Genomic DNA, 25,531 nt, shown 5'->3' on the forward strand with positions numbered 1-25,531 from the left:
CTGAAGACTTTCCACTAAAATTACACTGGGAGACTCATGCTGTCGATGCAGATCTTTTTATATGCTACTTTGAAACAATAAAAACAGAATGACTATGATCTATAAAATAATATACATATGTGGTGCATTTTGTTTCGTTCTTAATGGTTATATTCGAGTGTAATACAAAATCATACTACTGTTACTTTCGTGGTAACTGTTCCTTTTATTTTTATTAATTAAATATTAAAATACAAGGTAGGATGTTTTCGACTTTAACGCCGGCCCAAACATATAGTGTCAACTTTCATGCGATTCTAAACGGAGTAAAATGTGGCATGCAATATAGCTAGCATCCAAAAAGGAAGCGGTGTTAAACTTACTACTATCGGCTGAAAAATTATCTACTCACTATTCAGACATAAGTAATCTGGCACTGTTACTGCAGTTGCTCACAATAACTTCCTTTGCTTTGGTCTGGGAGAAGAGGACAGTTTGAGGGAGGGCACTGCCTCACCGGAGGGGCTGCTCAATTTTAGCCCAAATTAAAAACGTCCAGTGAAACATCCAAGTTATCGTGTGACAAATTACAGAATAACAATTGGCGACGACTACATGTTCTACAGAACGGTAAGGGTTGTTCAACCGCTGAGCTAGCAGGTTAACTGGGACTAGGTTTACTGGGAGTGTCTGCGTCTTATGTCAAATAGCTAGCTACAAATTTTAGCCTAGCTAGTTGGCGTTACGTACCTACCACTCTGGTGACTAATGAGACAAAAAGCCATTTGGTAGACGTACAATTGCTTGGGTTGATGTTAGAACCAAATAAACGGCAAATATAACCGGCTAGCTAGGATGTTTTTTTTTTATCCATATAACTAGTTGGACGGTAACGACATAGCCACAATGTCCAAACGTGTAGAAATAGGTTAACGTTAACTTTATCGACGCTTTTCTTTATTCTTGCAGTGTCTTTTATTTCAGGAATTTGGTATCTCTAGCTAGCTGGGTTAACTAGCCGGATATTGAACTGTCAACGCTTTTAGCTAGCTAGTTGTAGCTATAATGTTAGCTAAGATAGCTAATTCGTACCGAAAGATGGTGAGCTCGTTGCATTATATTACCTAACGTCACTATGAACTAAATCCTTAGGTTTCATTTGTATGACTTGACTGGCTGGATAGCTAACCTGACTTGCTAGTGAAAAACAACGTTAAGATGCCTAACCAACGCTATGTGGCTAATTAAATGGCTAAGAGCTTTTATCATCAGAATTAGCCATGTTGGATAACGCTAGTGAAGTGTCCCGTTCAGTTTGATTGATGTTTAAATGTAGCTAGCTGCTCAGCTGGGGCATTTTTTTTTTTTTAAATCATAGCTACAATTTTAAGCCAATTTGTATTCAAGATCACGCTTGTAAGCTAGCTACCTAACTTACTGTCTTGAGTTTATTCTGTGTTTACCGGTCTTGGAGCTGCCTGATTGATCATAGGTAGCTGGGCCTTTTTAGTTTTTCATTAGTATTCCAGCAGTGGTTTTACTGAGTTGACATAGTTACCTTCGTCCTCCGGCCCAGACAGCGTTTGGTCAGGAAGATGCAGTCCATGTGTGTTTACAGCTCCGACTCAAACCTTTAAATAACTTGGCTAAGTGGCCTTTGTTTTCAGGGAATGATCAGTTACGTGGCCACACACATATGCAACAAGCTGTCTAACGTGAGCACGTTAACATCCCCTTCTCTTTTTATCATATTTATGCCATCAGGCATTCATCGTATCGAAATATGGTAATCCCAAATAGTCGTCTTGTGACAGTTTGTACCGAGTTGGGTTTTTTACATCAAAGAATATCACCAGTCTTCAATGTTTACTGTGAATTTTGTACAAATGTGTATTTACATGCTTCTGTTTTGGAGCAGAGATAAATGTGCGCCTGTGTATAACGTCTGCTTTAATTTAACAGGAAATGTACTCTCTGATGTTGGTCTTGAAACTAACCAAGCTGAATTAAAATGTCAGTAGAACCCTGTAGGCCATGTTGGCTGAGATTCACCTTTCAGAATGAATTCTTATTGTCAACTTTTCCCAGGGCTAAACTGGTGATAAAAGACCAATGCATCAGGTGCTTAATAAATGCAGAGAGAGCAGGTCTTTGTGGCTGTAATGAGTAGGTAAAGGAAATGTAGTTTTAAAACAGTGAAATCAGACATAAATAAACCTGGCTGGAATATTGGTTAGAGTTCTGCGCAGTTATTGGTGAAAAATCCTGATCATTCCTATTATACCCTGTTCTTCACTAAGATTATATGGTTTTCATGCATTTCTAAGTGAATCCCTTTCAGGGAAGGTGGTAAATGATGTGGTGGTGTCACACTTGTAAGCATTAGGGTGTTGCTCCCTCCTCCTGCTGACATTATAAGAGTGTGTACTGGTGGACAGGACAGTGAGTCATGCTGCAGTTTGATCAGAGGAACACATCAGCTCTGACTAACCACAATAACCTCATACCACTAGTTACTACTTCCTCTGTTCTTTTTCTCTAATTGTTTTTGTCTTTCCCTCTTCTCACCCTGATTGTGTACTTCTGTATTTAATTAAAGATATCGAGCCATTATCTCATGACATATAATTTCAGTCTGTCACCTTTGTATAACTCACTTTACAGAAAATATGTAGACGGTGAAGATGATGATTGATATTTCGCTGGTGATTTTAAAAATATTTCAATTCATAGTGTTGATTCAGTACTGAGGTTTTTGATTTTGTCCGATTTACAAGGTCCCAATTTAGTATAGATTGTATTTTTATTCAGTTTGATAATCATACTTTCAATTCTGAATAAAAATTGTGGACATTTATGGTGGGTTAATGAAAAGGTTAATAAGATTAGGACATTGATGATTAGATAGCAGAAACCAAATCATTATATATTTGACACCAAATACAAAATCACCATGCAACACACACACACTGAGTAAGCAAATGTACAGAGATTGCTCTTTGGATTTTAAGAATCAACACTGAATCTACCAAACACATTTCTGGCCAGCAAAATTAGAACTTTTTTTTCACAAATGAATATCAATGGATTTTTTTCTGTCATGTATGATTAAGTGACAGGGCAATTGAATTTTACATTAATAAATCTGTTATTACACTTAACCTATGTATAACCTTATAAAACGCACAATGTATGAGATTTACCTATATGTGGCCTCAGGAACATCCATCTTCAGTATCCACCGACATAGAGGGGCCCCGCTGTCCTTGGCACCATTTTTCCATACTATACATAATGACACACGAATATACTGTAAAGGTGGGGGGGGAGTTGATGAAGGTGTTGAAATTCTGAAAATATACTAGGATTTAGTGTGCAAAATGCATAATAAACAGCTTTTTTTTGTTTGTTTCAGAAAGCAAGATTATTGTTGATAAATGATTGGAATATCCAGTTTTTGGCTTCTTTGGGGTTGGTTGGAGTGGTCTTGTTAGCAGATTGTGGCTTTTTTTGTTATATATATTTTGGTGCTTAAGTGTTGATGCAAAGCCCCCCCCCCTTAACTTCAAAACGCACATTTGCATTTCAAACAACTGCATGAAAGCTGATTCACTTGCAGAGCTTTCCTTAAACCTTACCCTTACTTTTGGGTTTTTTTTTCCTTTCTGGCACTTTTTACTGTCTGATCCGTTTAAGGGAAAAATAACAGCTACAGTCAGAAAAGGGGCAAATTGGTGCTTTTATCAGCCATATACCAGCTTCACTGGCATCAAAGTATCTTGAAGATTTTTGAAGTTTCACTTTTTAAAACCGTATTTTTATAGAAAGTGACCTATACATTTGAAGGGGTTTACCAAAGGCGAACAATTCATAAGGTATTCTGTATGTCTGAGACTGCAGCACATGAATGGATTTACTAAATGCTATCTTCTGTTTTTTGGATTGCATTATTCCCTGTTGGTTATATGCATCTGTGTGCTAGACTGAAGAACAAGAGTTCATTAGTGTGCTTTCTCCCAGCATGTTGTGGTGTTTCGTGTCCCATTGGCAATCACATCACCATACTAGCATGTCTCTGGGTCACATGAATTCCCCTTCCAGTTAGTGCTCATGTAGGCAGAATGCTAGAACATCAGTAGCGTCTAACCCCACTTCCTCTTTACATAAACGGCAACAGTCATGCAAGGAGTTATTTGTGATTTATTTGACTAGCTCAGGCTAAAGTGAAATCTCAGCATTCTTTGTAGTTTCTTTTGAGGTGCTAAGCCACTCCCCATGGCAGTTTTGCCTCTCCCTGTGTCCTCGCAACCTCATTCCACCTGGTGAAATGAATCTTGGCAATGTCAAGGACATTTGCTTTGTGTAGTGTGAAGAGCTCTGATCAAGTAATGATTGGATAAGCGCGTGCTTTTATTTATGTTTAAGGAAGGTTTGTTACTACTATGCAAGGAAATCTAATACATATTGTCCAGTCCTGTGGATAGTTTTCACTGAGGCCAATACTGTTGTTTCGACTGCTCATTGTTGATGTAGGTGCTGCTTTATACATTAGGGAGAAAATATCATTGTTGATGTTGTGATTGGGCTGATGAGTTTTACTACGTGTATGGTATGCTATAGGTTGTTTTACACTTAACTAGTCCTCATGTGTAGGCAGGACAGATTTAGATTGCTTTAGTTCCTCAGAAATAGAAGAACTGAAACAAAAGGAAGTGAACTTTACTTTGCATGAGGGGAAACGGGCAATATTTCACAATTGTGTTGGTGTAGAGCATTTTTGGAGACTTGTTTTCATGGTTGGCTTTGCAAACTGCTGAAGCACTGAGCTATAAATAAAAAGAAATACATTTTTTTTCCTTCTTCCATTTTTGTGAAACCTATACAACCAGTGTATGAGCAGAACCCAAAGCCTGGATTTAGCTTTCTCTTAGTTTTCCTTGAGAAACATGCACATGCTCAGTGAGACCAGGTGGGAATGTCTTTATGATTGCTTGTTGAGTTATAAACCCAGAAATCATTGTACTAAAAATGTCTTAATTTTAATGTGTGTGTGTGTACATGTGTGTGTGTGTAGAATGCGTGAGGACATGTCGAGTGTGCTGTGTGTGAAGGAGGTGGAGGGGCAGGGTGACCCTGCCGAGAAGCTGTCCCAGGATGAGTTGTTGTGTCGGACCCGGGATGTGATGCAGGGGTTAGAGGCTCTTCGTGCTGAGCACCATGCTATCCTGGAGGGGCTGATGGGAACGCTGCGCTGCCTCAAACAGACTCAGGAGGGCCGTGCCGTCGAGGAGAAGACCGCCATGATCCAGCGCTCTCTGGAGATGCTCGAGCTGGGCCTCAGTGAGGCACAGGTCAGGCTGTGAAATATGTTGAAGATAGACCCTGGATTGAAATTCGTGTCACTTTGTTTAAATCTTCTTGTTCAGTCACTGTTTAAAAAGTAGCCTGACAGGCAACATTTTCATTTTCCCCTTTTCCATGTCAATTTGGCAGGTTATGATGGCTCTTTCAGGGCATCTGAGTGCAGTGGAGGCAGAGAAACAAAAGCTTCGGGCACAGGTACACAATAGCCACAACATGATTCTGAAATATTAATACTGCAATGTTCTCAGGTTTTCAGTGTGCAGTGTACAATGACACACATGCACACTCTGTCTTCCCATCTCTCTCTTTCTCACTATCTCTTACGCTTGCATTCTGTGTGTGTGTGTGCTTGTGTGTTTCAGGTGCGGCGACTATGCCAAGAAAACCAGTGGCTGCGGGATGAGCTGGCTGGCACGCAGCAACGTCTGCAGAAGAGTGAGCAGAGCGTGGCCCAGCTTGAGGAGGAGAAGAAACACCTGGAATTCATGAACCAGCTCAAAAAATATGACCAGGACCTCAGCCCAACAGTAAGAGCCTCTTTTAGCCAACCCATTTTAGCTCTCTACTTCTTTTTCTTTGTTTGTTTAATGTGAAGCACCTGTAACGAAGGCTGAAGGCAGCCACCCTACCCGGGATTCAAACCCAGGGCTGACAGGAGGTAAATGTGAGCTTTGACCACCAGACCAAAGAGCCAGCTCCCTGGCTTAGTAGCCACAGCACCTATTTAAACTCCCTAACTTATGGTCTCTGTCACACTATCTTCCTCTTTGGACAGTGATGGTCTCCGTCACAGCACTTCATGTTCCTGGCTTGTAACTCACTCACTCACATTTAACATAATTCACCATAAGGGGGTGAGACAGGGGCCATAAGGGGCCATCAGCACTAAAACAGCTTTGGTGCTTCACAACAATGACACTGCGTGTCCTTGTTTCTCTCTGTGCATGTTCCATTTTCCACTCCCACTCTCAGGATGACAAAGACTCTGACTCTAGTAGGGAGACTCTGGACGATCTTTTCCCTGATGAACAGGATGAGCCAGGCCCTGGCAGTAAGTATCCACCAGTTCCTTCTTTAGTTCATGTGAGCCAATTAGTGTCTGCACTTGCGCTTGCATGAATCAGAGTGCAGTAATTAAAGTTAACACTTGGTGTAAGATATCCTGTTTGTGTTTAAAGATATAAGTTAACACAACAAAACTAGCATCTGCGCTGATCCTCTGAATGACCTTGCTATCATCTTCAGATAAACAATAGATGTGAATACATACATCTTATGGGATAGGAATGGGAGAAATCTAGATTGGTCCAAGAGGTCCAGGTTCACTGCCACTCCCTTTAGTAAAGGCAGCATTGTTTTTATATCCAGGGGACATTATGCTTCTCTAATAGGCACATTTCAAATCAGCTCCTTTCTGCCATATGAAAACTCAGATTCTTTTACACAGTAAATTTACACAGAAATTTCACCCCAAGCTCCATTTCCAGTTGAATACCAAAAATGACATCTTTGGTCTGTAGAGAATTATTATAGCCAGCCTTTTGTTCAGTTGAAAATGGTGCTTAAAACATTTTTGGATAATAAAATTATTTGTTTTGTCTACTAAGATGAGAACCTGTCTCTTCAAATTCTGCATATTTTGCTTTGCATCTGTGAAATATGTGCCCTGCTTGTATGTTTCTCAAAATTTGTGAGAATGTTTTTGTTTGTTTGTTTGTTTGTTTTTAAGCTCACATGATCCCCTACGCAATTCTTCTCTCTCTGTGTCTAGTCCAAACCCCACACAGTAGTGCGGTAGCAGCAGCTCAGCAGGGTGGCTACGAGATCCCAGCTAGGCTCCGCACCCTCCACAACCTGGTGATCCAGTATGCCTCACAGGGCAGGTATGAGGTGGCTGTGCCCCTCTGCAAACAGGCACTGGAGGATTTGGAGAAGACCTCGGGCCATGACCATCCTGATGTCGCTACCATGCTCAACATCCTTGCCCTCGTTTACAGGTCCACTCTCTAATGAAGCTCATGCCACCTTGTGTCTGCACTCTTAGTGGGCAGTCATTAAGGTTTTTGACTAGTAATCAGAAGGTTACCAGTTTAAGCCCCCACACCACCACTAAGTTTCCCCTCTTGGGCCCCTGAACAAGGCCCTTAACCCTCAATTGCTCAAGTTGTATTCAGTCATAATTGTCATTTTGGATAAAAGCATCAGCAAAATAATTTAAATGTTGTTCTTTATTTAGAACTTGTCATAATGACTAACTGTTAGTGTTACTCAGGCAGTGCATGATTTCTGTCATCATAGCTTGTCTTTTGGATAGACTATAGCATTCATAATGTGCATTGTTTTTAGCAGCGTGTTTTAACTTCCTTTCTCTCTTCAACCTCTCAGGGACCAGAATAAATACAAAGAGGCTGCAAACCTTCTGAATGATGCGCTTGCTATCAGAGAGAAAACACTGGGCAAAGACCATCCTGCGGTATGTGTGTGTTTCTGTGAGATGGATGGAGAATATATAATTGTTCGTTTGAGACAACCTCATTGTTTGGCAGTACATACAACCTTACTCATTTCAGGCAAAACAAGAGGCCAAGTACGGACTTGGGTGGGTTTAGGTATGTGTACTGTCTGAGCTGGTAGTGTTTACCATCTTAAGCTTATGTCTACCTCTTCACCAGGCCCTGCATCACCACTGTGTACTGAATAGGTTGGAACCGTTCCTGCTACTCTTTGTCTTGTTCTCTCTTCTTTTGCCGTACCCACTTAGCTTTTGCTGTACATGCATGGGGCTCATTTGTACGGCTGAATCAGGCTAATGATCAATGTCACCGTGGGCCATTAGTGTATTTAAGTCATATCACAGGGGTTACGATTTGATCTTGCTTTTTTCAATCAGACTGTGTAGTCAGAATCGTTTTTCGTAAGATCTGATGACTTCCAGCATTTGGCCTGTTGTGTGTGTGTGTGGTTTTTTTTTTTTTTTTTTTTTTGTGGTTTCATTTTGGTTGCTTTGAGAGCTTCTGCTGTTTTCTTGTGCGTGCGTGCGTGCGTGTGTGTGTAGGTGGCTGCTACACTGAATAACCTGGCTGTTCTTTATGGTAAGCGAGGAAAGTACAAGGAGGCTGAGCCACTATGCAAAAGGGCATTGGAGATCAGAGAGAAGGTAGGTCAGATTTTAAAGGTCATCTGCTATCACTTTTGCCATTAGTCTGTGACAGGGCTACCCAGGGTTCTCTGACATCACTCTGCCAGAGAGTGAATTCAGCTTCATAGCTCTCTAGCTTTCTTGGTGCTACATGCGTCCCTTAGGATTAAGCTACACTATACAGTTCCCAGTAAGACTTCAGGGAGAATAAGGTTGCCAGGGAAGCTCAAGCTTATTTTAGTCTCATCTAAAGAGAAGTGAGACATGCAAACTGGTGATAAGTGGGAAGGAACTGAGTGAGAGTCTAAACTTTATCTCCTGTTCTTTCTCACCCCAATTTTCCTACCTCTCTTTTTCCACTGAAAAAAAATATTTCTGAATCCTTAAAATAATTTCCTCGTTTCTACCCTAGGCACATCTCTTTCTTCTGTGCAGGACCTTTTAGTAAGAAGCACCTCATTATTGAGGTGTTCTCTGTCAAACCTCAAAACTGTAGTTTGAGCTTTTGGGAATGTCGGTGTGCTGTAAGAATTGCATAAGACTGCTCAGTAAGGATTACCGCCACTCAGCTCAGCCTTATCATGAAGAGAGGAATCTGCTGAAACCAGACTGTCTGTCTGTATCTGCAGTTAAGAGGCCTTTTACAAAATTACTCTTTGCTTGCCCTATTTGCTTAAACTCAGGCTTTCGTGATGCAAATGACAGATGATTATACAGATGACAATTAAAATAGCTGAAATGTCTTAAATATTTCTGTTCTCTTGGCAGTTAATATTGCGTATAGTCAGTACTCAAAGCAATGATGATGATGATGATGATGATGTCCTAGTTAACCAGCCACTCACACAAACAGACCTAGACCGTGACCAGTCAATGCCTCAACACACCTCTCTCCAACACTGGTGCCTAGTAGCTTCTTATTAGAGATGCAGAGTGGGACAGTGAGATGTATGGTGTATAATGAGAAGGAGAGAGCACAAAATAACAATTTACTCTTTCGACACCATAGTTCTAGAAGCAGCTTCAGAGGGGGGATGGCAGATGAAGACATAGCAGGTGCAGTGTCAGGCCTAAGTGGTCAGTCTAGTGTCTTGACACCGTTTTAGTGAGATATTTAATGATATATCTTCCTTTTGTGAAAAAGGAAAAATTGGAGACCAAGAGTAGAAAAGTGGGAAAGGGACACAACTTGCTTCACTTCTCTGTTTTTACAGCATAGTGTTGTAGGCTTGTGCTGCTATGAGTGTTTTAAACACAGGTTTGTTAATTTTTTTAGTAACTTATCAAAAACAGTTCTCATTTGATCTTCCCATTCTGACTCTAGCAGCTTGGTCCTCTTATAACATCTGATTGTGTTTATTGCATTTTTTGCCAGCATGAGAGCTTTGCAATATTAGCCGTTGTATTAATGGTAAATATGACTTTTGCTATTGTAGGGGACTATCAAGGGTATATTTTGGATGGGCTTATTCCGTGTATTTAATTAAATGATTAAATTTAAATAAACGGCGTTACTGGGTAAGTACTGAATTGTACAATTTTGTTAGTGTGTGTTTTTTGTTCATGTGCTTACTTAATGCCTTCATATATGATAATTTGTTTAGAGGATATTATAAACATTAGTTATGTAGGGTTCAATACTGTACTGTAGGTAATGCCTAGTTATGGGCCCAAGCCTGTTTTAAAAGGAATATAACATGGCTGTGGGTGGTCATTACTCCCTCCTCTTGGTTTGCTGTACCAAACCATATATTATAATAATGCCCTCAGCTTGATATGTCTACTGGGACAAAAAATGATAATATAACTGGATAACAGAACACAATGCTAACTTGACTATACATTTAAATATTTTAAGAGTTAGATTCTGCTTTGTACAGATGTCATTTTCTTTAAAACTGTACTGTTGTGGGAGAGTGTGTGTTTTTTTTTTTTTTTTGAAAGTTTAAAAAAAATGTTTAGAATTGTATTTTTTAGATTGTTCATTATTGTATGTGTGTTTTCCCTCATTGAAAATACATTCTGTAGTTCCCTTTATCTTTGTCTTTCTTTGTTTGTGTGGCTTTCTGTATATGCGTGCATATAACAACTCCTAAAATTTACCTTATGATGATCATTCTTTTTAAGCGGTTGAATAGCTGTGTGTGTCTGTTTGTGCCAGGTGCTGGGGAAGGACCACCCTGATGTGGCAAAGCAGCTGAACAACCTAGCCTTGCTGTGTCAGAACCAGGGCAAGTATGAGGAGGTGGAGCACTACTACCAGAGAGCCCTCAACATCTACCAGACCAAACTGGGCCCTGATGACCCGAACGTAGCCAAGACAAAAAACAATTTGGTACTTTCAATTTGGACTCATTCTTTGTTTTGGCGTTCTAGTAGTTTATAAGAGTGGCTAGGAATCCTGGCTCATACAAAGTGTACTTGGTGTGCTATAATGCTGTATGTGTACACGTGAAAACAGAGTAACAGGACACTGTAATATGTTATGGCAGAAAGCAGTCAGCCTCAGATGCCACATTGTTCCACCACATAAGGATTGATCCCTCCCATGTACAGCTGATTCATTTGCATATAAGCTTGTGTTCTTAGTGCAGTCAGTGGTAAAAAGCACAAACAAGTAAAATGCCTTTCTGAGCAATTGCTTTGGCATGTTTTCCCTCAGACAGCATTCCCAGTCATTTGTCTGGCAATTGCAGTATGTTGGAGCACAGTCACTCATAGCTGGGATGTTTATTAGGTGCTCAATAATATCTTTGGTTCCTGAATTATCATGTTTTGGGCAGCCATCCACAGCTGTTATCTCCTCTACCAGTCTTTTTTTTTTCCTCTCACCACTGACTGGTAAGCGCTCTCTCTCTCTCGCTCTCTCTCTCTCGCTCTCTGTCTATCAGGCTTCATGTTATCTAAAGCAGGGCAAGTTTAAGCAAGCAGAGACTCTGTATAAAGAGATCCTCACACGAGCTCATGAGAGGGAGTTTGGATCTGTGGACGGTAAGCAAACTGGACTCTTCCTCTGGTCCTTCCATTTTACAGTACTGCTATGGCTTATTACTACTATTAAACTTTTCCCTGCTTATAGCACTCCTGTGTAAGTTCAGTGTGTGAGCATTGCCAGTCAGGATTAAGACCCCCATCCCACACACTGTAAAGGAGGAAATGGGCTCCTGAGTCATGCCACGAGAGAAACACTGCCAGCAAAGCAGAGAATCTGTGTTGTGCTTTGTCTGCTGTTTTTGACTGCAACACAGCGGTAAGAGTCTCTCTTTCACAGAGTGCTGTACTGATTCACTCTGGCCTCTGCGTAGATGAGCAGAGTTAAGTGTTAAGCACTCTCCTTTATATGCATCAAGACCCTTGGTTGCACTCTGCTTGTGAGGGCAGCGAGACACTTGGCAGTGCTCTGTGGCTGGTGTCTTAGAAGGATGTGCCCTCTGAGCTCACTTAGCAGCCGTCACTCTCTCATCCCTCTTGATAGCCATGCTTTGGTATGGGAAGAGAGATGTAAGGATTGGGAAAAGAAGGCTGCTGTGTTTAATGAAAAAAAACAAAAAACACAGAGTTCCCAGAAAAGAGACGAGAGGTGTGTTATTATAATTAATCATAGGACTGATTAATGTGTATCCTATTATATTCCACTTTACTCTGCCTTCAGGGGGTTCCTGACTAACATCATAATTGGCACAAGTTGCCAATTATTATGTGCTGGTAGCCTGCTGATGTCAGTCCAAAACCCCTTCAAAAAGCCTGTCCCCTTTTGTAGTCTTTACCCTTTTTGCTTTGTGATCTGGAAAAAAAAAAAAAAAGTTACTTGAAGAAATTGGCAACAAGTATCACTTTATATGTTGGATTCATAGCATTTAAAATGTGGTGGTCATCTACCCATTTATATAATTAACTTTACATATTGCATTTTTACTTTGATAAACAGTCACCATCACAGAAAATTTCCCTGTCTGTGCAAATAATTCTTAAATGCAGCAGCACTTGAAAATTGCAAAAATATAATTGTTCAATTTATTTATTTATTTATATTATATATATATATATATATATATATATATATATATATATATATATATATATATATATATATATATATATATATATATTACACACATACATGCATACATACATACATATTTCTGATGGTGCTCAGATAAAACACTGTATCAGCAGTAACTCAAGGGGAGTACCGTAAAGATGGTGAAGCAGAAGTTAATAAGGAAAATGATAGGAGGAAATATTTTAGTCTGCTATGCCATGTTTAGAATTATGCGATTATAAAAATAAGGACCTATTTCAGACTTTTCCTCCCTGCTGTTCTGAGGATTTGGTCTATTCAAACCCTGATGTCTTAATTTGCTTCAGTGCATATTTATTTTGATAGGACGTGTTGGGTCATGCCCTCTTGCTCCTGAGGGCTTATCAAAAGCTATAGGCTTCCTCAGCCCATGCTTAATCACTGTAAAATTGTGAATCTGCAGTTATGTTGCTTTTGCCTTTCAGCTGCACACCATGGCCAGTGTGAAAACCTCAGGAAGACAGAGGCATGATTAATGTTGAACATCTAAAACTAAACTAAAAGGTTGCAGGGAGGGTGGAGCTATTAGGGGGTGTCTGTGTATTTTTCTCATTTTACACTGCTTGCCTGTGCAGATGAAAACAAGCCCATCTGGATGCATGCTGAAGAGAGAGAAGAAAGCAAGGTGATAAGTGAAAATTCATAAATCATATGAACATAAATGGAAAACTGCAAATGTTGAGCTGAACAGTACTGAAAGGAGGATATTTCATTGGTTTCTAGTCTCTTTACCCATTACCTTTTTCTAGCACTGGAAATAATGCCATGCTTCCTTGATCATGTATATGTCTGTGTGTGTGCTTGTATGTGTTTATCTGTGAGTGCGTGTGTATTTGTGCCTGTATATGTATACATGAGCACTTGGTAGACCAACAGTAGCATGATTTGAATAGAGAAGTTTTATCTTGATTGATGAGTGCTTAAATCTTAAACCCTGGAGCGCTGGACTACTGATATACCAATCTGTTATTTTAGCAAGCTTAGAGAAACAATTTGCATAAAATGATGTTTGTCCTGGAAGTAAAAATGTTGCTAATATTTTCTTATCTTCAAGTGATAATTTTTTGTTGTAAGAACTGCAATGAAAAATGCTGCAAGTGTGTATCTGCATTTTGGAGAGCTTGGTTGTAAATAATAATTGTGTGTTTCAGGGAAAGCAGAAGGATGGCTCTCTGTTCGGAGACTATGGTGGCTGGTACAAGGCCTGCAAAGTAGACAGGTCAGAATTATTTTCTTTATCATACATGTAGCAGTTATTTTGTAGCAGTTGTCTTCTCAGGCAACAGTTAATAATCTGATGCAGTTACAGTATTACTAATAAATGTACTTTCATTATGCCACACTTCACAACCACATGTGTGGCTGTTAGCATGGTAACCAGCCTCAGATGTTCCCAGTGAAGGATCAGATTTTTGTATAATCTAAAAAAAAAACCCAACAAAACATTTTGGAATTGTTTGTTTGCTCCATGTAGTCCCACAGTGACAACCACGCTGAAGAACCTGGGGGCTCTCTACAGGCGGCAGGGCAAGTTTGACGCTGCTGAGACTCTAGAGGAGGCTGCTATGCGTTCCCGAAAACAGGTTGGCATTGTATTGGTAGAGTATTGTTAGGCATTTGTTAATGTGGTAATTTCATGATTTGCCATGAAGTTATAGCTTTTTCACAGAGCAGTGAGTTGGAAACCTTTAGCCAGACACGAAGATAATCCAAAAAGAATGTTCCCTTGCTCTTTTACTATTGGACAGTCCTGATATTTGGTGCAAGTTTGTCTGCAGTCCCCTGGTGTTGTGCAGGGAAAATTTTTGTCAAATGGCATGAAACATTTTTAAAACTGCCCTTTCGTCGTCTTTCATTGTGGTAAGAGTGGTCTTTATAATACCGATGCACATCTGCCCATGCATGTATCTCTCCCAGGGTCTGGACACAGCCCACAAGCAGCGTGTAGCAGAGGTGTTATGCGACACGGAGGCTCGGGAGAAGCAGTGCAGCAGGGAGAGCCTCACCTCCGATACCGTGAAGTACGAGAGCGGCCCAGACGGAGGAGAGGAAGTGAGTATGAGTGTGGAGTGGAACGGGGTAAGTACAGCACACACCGCCCAGCCAAACACACACACACACACACATACACCCACACACACACACAGCCATGGCACTTGGGGAAGCTGAAGGAGGGCATGCTGTAACGAGGTCATGTTTGAAGACAGTGTAGAATGATGGGAGTGATGAGGGTGATGTGTACAGGTGTACACACAGCCATTAATTTTCAGTCCAGAAACTCCCACTTCGTGGGTTGTGAAACGTCAATGCCAGCTGAGTGACATCTGACTGACTCATATCCCCATCAGTCGGTTGCACTTTCTGTTTAATCACACAGATGAAATGTGGTTTATATTAAGTGACCAGCATTCAGAAACATAATGTAATCAAGACGGACCCCTTGTTCATTAATTAAATGCAACTCATTTTTCTTATTTAACGCTGATAGTTATTTGGACCTGATAGTTATCTTGAACCAATTTTTGAATTGGGATTCAGCCAGTTTTATTCTCTTGTTAATTAAAAAAATGCTTTCTAATAGTCATGTTGTCTAGAACAGTCTGCCTTGAGACTGATCACTTTCTAAAGTAGTTAGAGCATCTGGAACTGCAAGCGCATTTATTTGTGATGGATCTTTGATCACTGACAGACACAGTAATGATTAATAAGCAATATATCAGACAAGCTAAAAATGATGGAAAGTCTACTGAATTTAGTGAAAAGACCTTCTGTCTGATATGATGTTAATGCTGGTTGAGTTTTCTTATAGTGATTTATTAAGATCTGAACCAAAACTCTGTTAGTGTTCTAACCTTATTTAGAATGTGGAGCTTTTTTTTTAAAACTCACCTCATGCATATCTATGTGATCATACTCTAAATGCAAAAATTGGTAAGTAAAATGAATATGTATTGGACAACAAATACAACAAATCCTCTGCTTACACATGCATTTGAAATCATTTACTTGATCTAGTTCACAAGTTGTGAGCAACATTTCTTGAAGAGAAAGTTATCAAGTAAAACAAGTTATGTGGGCATAATATTCATTCACAAACAAGTGTTTATTGCTTAGAAGGCCAAATGCCTTTACTTGTAGGGTTTTGAGTTATAAATAGAACTGTTACTGTCAAACTATTTCATAACATTATTAGAATTTTTTTCTTGTGTTAAGCAGATAACTAACAGTTTTGTGTTTTCTGATCAGTTGGTCACAGTTTCATGACATTCCAATTAACTTAAAACAGTGATCTAAAATACTGTTGACTAGCTTTTCATAGTACTTTGAATCTAAATGTGTTTTTCTATAGAGCTGCAGTTTCTTAGTTGCTATTTTGACCCTAACTCCTCTGCTGTAGTCTCTCTGCAGTTCTAGATCAGTGCTGTCCTGCTCCCATAGCAACGGTAGCCTTAGCAGCAGGACAACCAATCAGCATTCTTTACTGCAATAGTCTGCCCTCAGTTTGGCCTGGGGGCAAGTCTAGTTATATCTAACAGACTGATTGATTGGATTGTGTCTAAATTTGCCCTCATTTTAATTCTCTCTCTCTCTGACTCTTTCTCTGTTGTACATACTTCTCTTCCAGCACTATTTCTATCTCTTACTTTGTTGAATGCGCTTGTGGATTAAGTGGTATATTTATGTCCTGCCAGATATTCAAGTAAATGGGAACACTGATTTTAAGTCACTCAGATGTCTAAGCATGTATGTTTGCTTTTGCCACATACATTTAAACAATGAACTCCTCACACAATCTCAAAGCTTGTATGTATGTATGTATGCTTTCAGCAGGGTCCCTCACACACCTTCATGTACCTGTTGGGCTCTCACACAACGTTTTGGCGTGGGCTTTGTGTGCTGTACTTCTCTTGTGTGTAGGTCTCTATTCTCATTGTGCATGCTCTGGTCTTCTGAGCTATTTGTATGTGGGCATGTGGGTAAGCAGTATTATTCTATTCTCTTTGATAAATTAAAAATGCTCCTTTAAATGCCCATTCTGTTTCACTTACTCATGGTCATCTGATCCGTTTTCCACACCTCTACCATGATCTTGTCCTTATTTCCCTGTTTTCTTTGTTCTGCTCTTGTTCATTTATCCTTTGGTTTATTAGCAGTTGCATGTTTGTGTTTGTCTGGCTGGCCTTTATGGCATCATGGGCCTGCAGCTACAGATGTAGTCAGGGTTAATAGCCCCAGGACTGAGACAAAGCTTAGGCTTTAGCCCCTCAACCTTCTCCTCTTTCAAATAGTTTGTTTTTGTGAAGTATGATGGCTACAGAAAAATTATGGTAATTTTAAGATTTTTCGTTTAGTTGAATAGTCACAGAAATGCAAAAATAGCTTTCATACTTTGACCGTGTAGTGGCATGAATATTGCATTAGTTGTCCTCTATTCCTACATGTCAGCTTGTTGGTTCTTGTATTCTATTTAATTTTTTAAACCCGCTGATTCTTGATTTTTGCTTGGCAGATTTTGTTTAAGGTTTTTTTTGTAAGCAGTTACAGCTCCAAGACTCTGTATAGCAGGTACAATGCCATCTGGTGTTCAGTCTAGACTGGTGGTATCTTGATCTGGTTTCAGTTTACTGTTACACTTCCCTCTTCTGTCCTGAGGTTTTTCCACTCACTTGTCACCTCTCCCCAGGTTCAATTTTCAGTCTTATGACTAATGCAACATCCTTTTGTTTCTCTTGCTCTGCATTCTCTCTCTCTCTTTCTCTCTCTCTGTCTTTTTTCCCTTTTTCCCCTGCTGACTCTACTCTTCTTTTACTCTCCTCTCTCCCTCCCTCTCTTCTGTGTGGTCAGCAGGTGTAACTCCAGATGCCTTGTTGTGGTTGTAGAACTTACCTTCTGCATGATGGACGCTCGCCTTGCCTCCCTCTCCAGCTTTGCTGTTTTTTCCGTCTGCTCTCTCCGATTGGTTCCTTTCACCCTCCTCCTGCTCCTCCTCCTTTGGGCACAGGCAGGCCAAAGCAGGCTCAGAAGCCTTGCTTTGCTATATGTGGGCCACTCCTGGCTTTTCCTCTTTGTCAGAGCTGACTCAAGTATCACAGCACTGTATAGTTAAGTCTATGTCTTTAGATCTTAGCACTAGAGGAACCTCTTGTCTGTCTGTCTCTGTCTGTCTGTCTGTCTGTCTGTCTGTCTGTCTATTAATCCAAGGTTTAATCTGTCACATTCACTTCTCTTTCTGTCACTAAGTGACTTGTACACTTTGGTGTCTAAGGCACCTAGAGTGTAATGTTCTGCTGTCACAAGACTCCCGTATATATCCTTGTATATCCCTCTCCACCTCACCAAGTCTGTGAAATCTAGTATCAAAGCCAGAAAATTGGGCAGATTGTTTGGTTTTTTTTGTTTGTTGTTTGTTGGGGTTTTTTTCCCCCCTCCCATTGGAGTATTTGAATGATGTCCATCACGCCATGTACTAATGTTTGTGTTGTACCCACTGTTTCAGCCATGCAATGATGAAGTTTTTGTCAGGGGCCATTTGAGTCATGCCTCTGCATGTGCCTGTCTCCATATGGCCTCTTGTAGCTGTTTTGTGGCAACCCTCTGTACAGTGGCATGATTGTACCTTGAGGCTGCTCTCTAAAGTTGGTGTATAATGGCTATGCTCCACCCCTCCTTTCCTAATACTATAGCTTATAGATCATTAATGTCAGGCCACTGAGTAGAACACGCATCTAAAAAGCAGGGAAAGAATTATGATATGCAGATGAGTAGAAGGAGAATGATGAGGTGGAATGAATATATGGCATAAATACAGAGTGTAATACTCTTTCACTAATCTGGTGTTGCTGCATCTTGTGTCTTTCTTAACTTCTAATAAAACTGACTGTGCTTACTACAGCCTCTGCCTGTTTCCTTGTTCTCTCTCTTACTGCTGTGTGTGAGTATGTATATGCGCATATGTGGAAGATGTCCACAATGATTCAATGTGACATACCTTCCATATAGACTGTGTGTGCATGTAATTCCTTTGAAGGTGAAGGTGCAGATTTTCCGCTAAGTTCTTGTCAGTGCTCCATCTCCCTGCAACATATCCTTCCTTCTGTGTGTACGTTTGGCTCTTTCCTCTGTGCCACTACACCTTGCTCTGCTGTTGGTGAGGAGCTGGGATCAGAGCCCAGAGGGTGGCCTCACAGCAGAGGAGACTGCAGCAGAGCAAAGAGGGGTAAACCTAAAGGACCAGAGCCATCAATACCAAAGGCAACAGTATAATTACCTAAACCTCTCAAAATATCCCTAAAATAGCATACAAAAAACAAAAGCAAAACTGCAACCATTCAAACTTGTTGTACACGTCTTGTAACCACCTGAGCAATAAATGTTTTTTGTCAAAAGTGAGCAAATCTTTGCAACAAGCTCAGCATAAGGATAAAAAAGACGTACTGCTGTAAAATGGAACATGTGCAGTGCAAATGTGCCTATCTGAGTGTTATCTGCAGTCAGTCTTCTCATGCTTGCTTATATACATATTGGCTCATTTTACTACCATATTATGGTTAGAGTTGAAACATGCAGCTTCTATTGCATTATATTCAAATTCATACATTGAAAACTGCATGATATCACCATTCCGATTATTGATGATATGAGAATGAAGTTATAAAGTTATATCTAATTAATTGCATGTGGCTGGATAATCTGAATTTCAGCACAGCTAGAGATGTTTATGATCCAACATGGCATGCTGCAATTGTTTAAGAAGAGGTAGTTGTCATTTGTGTGCGTTTGAGAGTGGATGCATGTGCAAAAGTTACACCCAGTGTGCAGGCCCTGCTTGTCACTATGGGGGTGTGTATGTGTGTTTGTAAAGATACAGTCTCTTTGTGTGCAGGATGGCTCGGGCTCACTGAAGCGCAGCGGCTCCTTCAGTAAACTCCGTGCCTCCCTCCGCCGCAGCAGCGAGAAACTAGTCCGCAAACTCAAAGGAGGCAGCTCACGAGAAAACGAGCCGAAGAACCCTGGGTAACTATTATCACCCCCCCCCCCCTCCCCACAGCCCAACCTATCCAGCTATGGACCAGGCCTGGGGTATGACGCCTAGACGCTCACCAGATACTGCAACACTGACAGAGCTGCTACACTGTGCTGAAAAGACCAAATGAAGTTTAAATCTTAAAGGTGCATTTATGAAGAGGGACAAGTAGTATAAGTGTATGAGTGGTGCTGTTTCAGCAGTTCCTCACTTCAAGACAAAAGGGAATATAAATGCTGGAGAATATTGAATGACAAGGGACAGAGGACGTCAACTGGAGCAGTGTAGAAATATAGATTCACTAGAACAAAATATAATGAAAGTATAGCTTCAAACTATAAAATTGCAGACAAGGAGGGGATAAAATTTGAAGATGTGTCTTAGGAGGTGGTGGTTGTCTTTGGGTTGAGAGTGAAAGCGTGTGGCGGATAACCTGCAAGTGCACAGAATGAAGAATAAGGAGCTTTAATATCCATGCAACTCAAGAGTGGAAACATTTTTAAAAACAGTGTGTGGTACCTGTCCTCATATTATTCTGTGCTTTTGAAAGGTGGAATGTAAACTTACTGACAGACTATATACTGTGGTTTAAGTAAGAGCTTTGTGCTTTATAGGCAATGAAGAATAAATTACACCTCTTAATGGAACTGGAATTATAGTTGACTTGAGAGTTTTGTTCATTTTTCTAAGTTTAAAAACAATTTCATATGCAGTACATCTCTCACCCTTTCTCCACTAAATGCTTTCAAGGGAATAAGGGATTTACCTGCTTGATTAACAAGACTCTGTTTTTGTACAAATGCAGGCCTGCATAACACTGATGTGTAAAGAAAATTATAGTTTTAATTCACTAATGTATTACACTGTAAGACCAGCTCACTGGCAGACTCTCATGTCTGTAACTCCAGTTACCACTTCATGTTGTAACATGAATATGCCAAAATGTCACTAACTTAATTACACTGTCATATACTGATGTTGTGGGGTTGTTTGTTTTTTTTTTAAAAAAAACATTTTTAAAATTAAACTCAAAAAGGAAACTGTGACTGAATATAAAGCACTAATTTTATTTTAAATTCTTTTACTGGGTAACCATACAACCTCACCTAAAAAATCTACAGGTTTAAGTAGAATTAACATGCCGTACTGTATGGTCACACAGGAGGAAAAAAAAAAAGGTTTCCCTTTTTAGTTTTTGCATGGCCTGTTTCAGCATGTTGTGTTGGACTTCCTTTTTATGTTTTTTTTAATTTATTCTCTACTTCTTTGTTTTCAAATAAATGTTTAATTTTTTAAACAGTCTTTTATAAAATGCCCAAGTGCTGTGTGATTTTTATTGTGTCTTATTTTGTCTGCATGGGCTCCTTGTGTGTAAATTCTTTTGACCACTTCTCTCTGCTGTTTATACAATTTAATTAAATAAATTTTTCCATTTATAGCTTGCATGTTTATTCCATTTTCTCACCTGCTTTAGTTTTCTGCTTAAGACGTTCATCTTCCTCTCAATTCTTCTTTCTGTCGGTTTTGTATGTTTCTTGTTATATATGCCTTCTCCCTGTTGTGTTCTCAGTTTGATTCTCTGTTTGTGTCTTGAATTCTACATGCTGCTTCCCTCACTCTGATCTTTCCTCATGTTCACTCCTGTTCAGACTGATGGGTCTTTCTGATGTACTGCTGTGATTATGAATGTCTTTGGTCACAGTCTAACAGTGGCGGTACTCTTATGCCAGTTAGGGAGAAGCCAAGAGGTTCTGCAGCAATGTTAAAGGAAAGCATGTTGCCTCCGTGCTGGTATGCACATAAATGTTGTTTCATGGGGACTATGGTGTGGTATAGTCAACAGAGCAGACAATGTTATAGTGAAAAATGGAGATTAGGAAGGAGTTGGGGTGTCCAGTGTATGTTGTCCTCTTACAGAGCACTGTGTCTGCATCTTAATACTGCCCCATTCTATGTTTAACATCATTTCATGCATTTTTTTTTTTCTCCCCAATGTGTCCAATTTGGGTAGAGGTTTTGCCTTATGTCGTACAGTGACACTAACCTGTGTGACTTATTAACATGGTTAACACACACACACACACACCATGGCCATTCCCCTCCACACACATCACTCATGCGTGCCCTTTGACCTGACTCACTTGCATGTGACTGTCGGAAGCAGCATGAAGAGGGCCAACTCTCTGGGGGTTCTCAACAAGCTGGACAAACCTGCGGGAGAACTCTACAAAGTAAGAAAGTTAGTCCCTCTTTCTATCTCTTTCTTTCTTTGTTTCTCCCCTCCAAATATTCTTCTTGTCAAACAACCTGCCTTTGGTTTCTGGTTCCTTTTCTTGGCCATCTATCAGCCAATTCACGTTCGTATTTCTCTCAATTTAAGACTTCACCTGGCATTCACTAATGTCAACCAAAGCCAGCAAACCCACATCCTGCCAAACAGCTCCAAAACTTTTTTTTGACTTATCCTGCATGTGAGAGAGTACGCCACCATGATCACAGACTAACATGTTCTGTCTCTCAGTGTCAACTAACCATCACAGTAACCCTGAAAAGCTTGAAATTATGGAACACCCATGATTGAATTTCACACTACTTAATGTTCAGAAACCAGCAAAATTGCATATTGAGTAAAGAAATGGTTGACAATTTTTGGTTATACTAGGACATTTACTCCAGGGATAAATATATAAGTACATTTTGAAAGTGTAATGTTTTTAAATTGGTAGTGTTTAAATAGCTATTAATAAATTGCTTGGTTCTCACATGTTGAAATTTAAATTGGAAAAATGTGTGAAAAGGCAACTTCATTTTTTGAGCAGATTTGACTTGAGACTACTTGGATACTACATTTGTGTCATTAGATTTGATTTAAAAACAAAAAACAACATTAGATTGGGAAGGTCTTTACCCAGAAGCTTCTTTACCCACAGTGATCTAACTGAGATTTACTTCTCAGCAACTCATCATTATTGCTTTCCTCCACCTGTGTGTCATGGACAGGAGAGAAATAATCGTCTGAGGAAGACTCGGGACCTGAGTGCCAGTCATGCTGACCTGGCGCATTGAAAGCCTGAGTTCCCAAGAGGGAGGACATGGATAGGTTCCGGAATGTGGACAAGTGCTGCACACTTCTCCCTGTACCCCCAGCCCCCTTTTTTAACAGCCTTAAACTTTCACAACTTTCCTAAATTGTAATGATATTTAAAATTGAATACCTTATGTTTTTAGACAACATAAACAGCCACCAGTTAATTATGTGCAACTAACAAAACCATATGCTCTCAACCCACTCCCAAGCTAACCACACTCAAAAGTTGATACTGAAATGCCATTTGACCCATACCTCTGCAGGCAATATGTTATTTGCCAGGGGGAAAACCGGAAGTAAAAGTGAATTGTGCTGATTACTAAAACTGGGCACTGACAGGTTCACTGCACATTTGACCCAGTGATGCTGCAGAATCTATTTTCTCTTTTCTTTATTGTGACCCTCTGGGCTATCTGTGAAGGATAACTCGTGACTGCGTAATTTAGATGTGTCCTTGTATGTATAGAAATAGTATCTGTCACTTATTTTCTGTCATGTAAAATAATGCCATTGACAACCAAAACCTTTATTTTTGGTGATCTTTTCAGTAACATTATAGGTACAGCTTCATGATAGAAGATTGTCCCAATTTTATTTCTGAACTTATTTATTTCTTTGAGAAATTATGCACCATACCTATTTCAATAAGGTATTTGTTTACATTCAGTAATGCACATTACTGCATTTGTTTTGATTTTTTTTTTTTTTTTTAAAGAAGTGGTTTGTTTAGGAAACCTTAAATTGTCCCTTAACCTAATGGCTTCATCGCCATCAAACTCTTCTGTATGTCCAAAATTAAGATTGGATTAGGGGTGGATTAGGGGTTTCTCAGGACTGAAAGAGCATGTTTTGGAATACTAAGGAAAACTGCACTTGTCTGATCTCATAGAATTATGTTTGGCTTTATCTGTTACGGTAAAATTTATTTTTACCTCAACTTCATCTGTTACATTTTTTAAAAATATAAAGATACATCAAAGTGACTTGGGTGAGTTGATGGACTGGTTCTATTTAACTCATTTTATTATGAATATGTGACTGCCTTTCCAGAATGTCTGTCAAATAGTTTTGAAGATAAAAAATAAATCGATGTGCTAGCTGTTTTTTTTTTTTAAGAGAATAAATGACTTATTGCAGGACCCCCTTTTTTTTGACAGAGAATGACTGACTGCAGGAATCCTTTAATTATGTTTATATAGAGTATATAATATTATAGACTGGTCATCATGTGGATCTTAAATTCTAGGTATGCCTGACACTAGATGAATATGCACTGTATGGAACATTTTATCCCTATAAGTATATAAACTTGAAACAGGATACAGAAAACATGCCTTCAGATTCCTTTGATCGGTTTTGCTGATAGAAAGACCTTACAAAGGATCTCTGTGCTATCTGACTTTAACCAGTTCTCTAAGAAGTAAATGAACTTTGAAAAAACATGTTCAACAAAAATTATGTATTTGAGAAAATATTAAACAATTTCATGCAATTTTTATTTCTCTGCATTGGGCTGCATTATGACAAAGTGCAATACAGTAGCTGCTCTGTTTTGGGTTCCGTTTGACCTTATATACCACATTCTGCTGGCAAAATCTGCTTGCCTTGGTGTTTTATTGCATCTGTGATTAAAGGCATCTCTTCATTTTTCTTCATATCTCTGACCTGTTCTGTTACTATTTTAGCTATGGCTATATATGTGCATGTTAAACATTTGAAAGTATGTTCAAATGTTTGTTGTTAATTGCATTCACAAATTGATGTCTATATTTTTTTGAAGGTGGGAATGAAAAGGTAAGAGTTTAACAAAAATGCAAACATGATGACAATTTGTGTGGTGAGATGTTCTAGGCTGTTGATCAGTTTCCAGGTGATTTTGTTGTCTTTGCAGCAATACTGACATGGTACCCTATGTAAGCTCTGTGGTCGTACAGACAGTTTAGGAATATATATTAAAATTAAAAATCCACAATAAATAAATGAAATCAGAGGTTAAAGATTTAGATATCTTCCGATCTCAAAATCTTATACATTTGAGTGGGTAACCTTGGATAAAAGCCTAGAATTATTCTGTCACTATTTCAGAGTGTTTTCATAGATCTTAATGGACCCTTTCTTAACTATCAGTCCTCTGATTTACTGAGAACATGACAGAATATATCCCATCCTGTGGGTGGGTGTCTGTCTGCACATGTGTACATGTTTAGTCAGGATTGCACTGCCCCATTTTAAATCACTCCCTTGCATAGGTAGCCTACTTTGTGTCATGTTTGATTTTCTTGTTTCTCTTGGGTATTGTGTGGTAAAATTGTACATACTTGAATAAAGACACCCCCCCCCCCCAAAAAAATAAAAACCTTTGCTATTTACACTCATCATTGTGCATTTTCAGCTATACTGTGCTGAACCTGAAGTACATATAACTCTTGTATCCTTATCCTAGCTATTCATTTACATTTATGGCATTTAACATAATTTCTTATCCAGAATGACACAAAATTGCCCATTTAGGTTTTGTTTAGACTATTACATCTATCACTAATTTCAGGACATGTTAATTATCAAGATTATTTGCCTTTAGTTTGTAAACAAGCACTTGTCCACTTAGTTTTAAATGGGGGACTGCAAATATATACAATAATGTTTATAGCAGAGATAGGAATAATTTAGTTTGCTGAAGTGTTTTGGTAGGCTTTCATGGACTCTAGTTCCCCCTGGTGACTAGTAATGGTATGCTACTAGATTCAGCATTAAATAAATAATACATTTATATACATTATATATGTACATAGTAAATGTTATATAAATATTTAATGTGTTTTATAAATGAATTAGTTTAAACAGTATAAATTTAAC

The 25,531-nt window shown here is 39.3% G+C and overlaps 1 protein-coding gene across 11 annotated transcripts; it reads left to right on the top strand.

Moving 5' to 3' along the window:
• Window positions 1-323: 323 nt before the first annotated feature.
• On the top strand, window positions 324-25,015 carry klc1a (kinesin light chain 1a). 11 transcript variants are annotated; one of them, XM_027020438.3, is made up of 17 exons: window positions 324-609; window positions 5,054-5,330; window positions 5,473-5,538; window positions 5,706-5,870; window positions 6,316-6,394; window positions 7,115-7,340; window positions 7,729-7,816; window positions 8,399-8,500; window positions 10,644-10,817; window positions 11,374-11,473; window positions 13,139-13,188; window positions 13,715-13,782; window positions 14,038-14,146; window positions 14,481-14,642; window positions 19,447-19,577; window positions 21,752-21,818; window positions 22,588-25,015. In XM_027020438.3, the coding sequence occupies exons 2-17, from the start codon at window positions 5,055-5,057 to the stop codon at window positions 22,651-22,653; spliced, it is 1,929 nt and encodes a 642-aa protein (XP_026876239.2). In that variant the 5' UTR covers window positions 324-609; window position 5,054; the 3' UTR covers window positions 22,654-25,015. The 11 variants fall into 11 exon arrangements, 8 of the variants coding, with proteins under 8 accessions (XP_026876239.2, XP_081580359.1, XP_081580364.1 ...); XM_081724233.1 differs by lacking the exon at window positions 324-609 and adding an exon at window positions 699-4,948 and having other exon boundaries at window positions 14,481-14,615; XM_081724232.1 differs by lacking the exon at window positions 324-609 and adding an exon at window positions 703-4,948.
• The last annotated feature ends 516 nt before the right edge of the window (window positions 25,016-25,531 follow it).

This window comes from Electrophorus electricus, chromosome 12, assembly GCF_041902795.1.
Source record: "Electrophorus electricus isolate QZ-2024a chromosome 12, ASM4190279v1, whole genome shotgun sequence".
NCBI classification, from domain to species: domain Eukaryota; kingdom Metazoa; phylum Chordata; class Actinopteri; order Gymnotiformes; family Gymnotidae; genus Electrophorus; species Electrophorus electricus.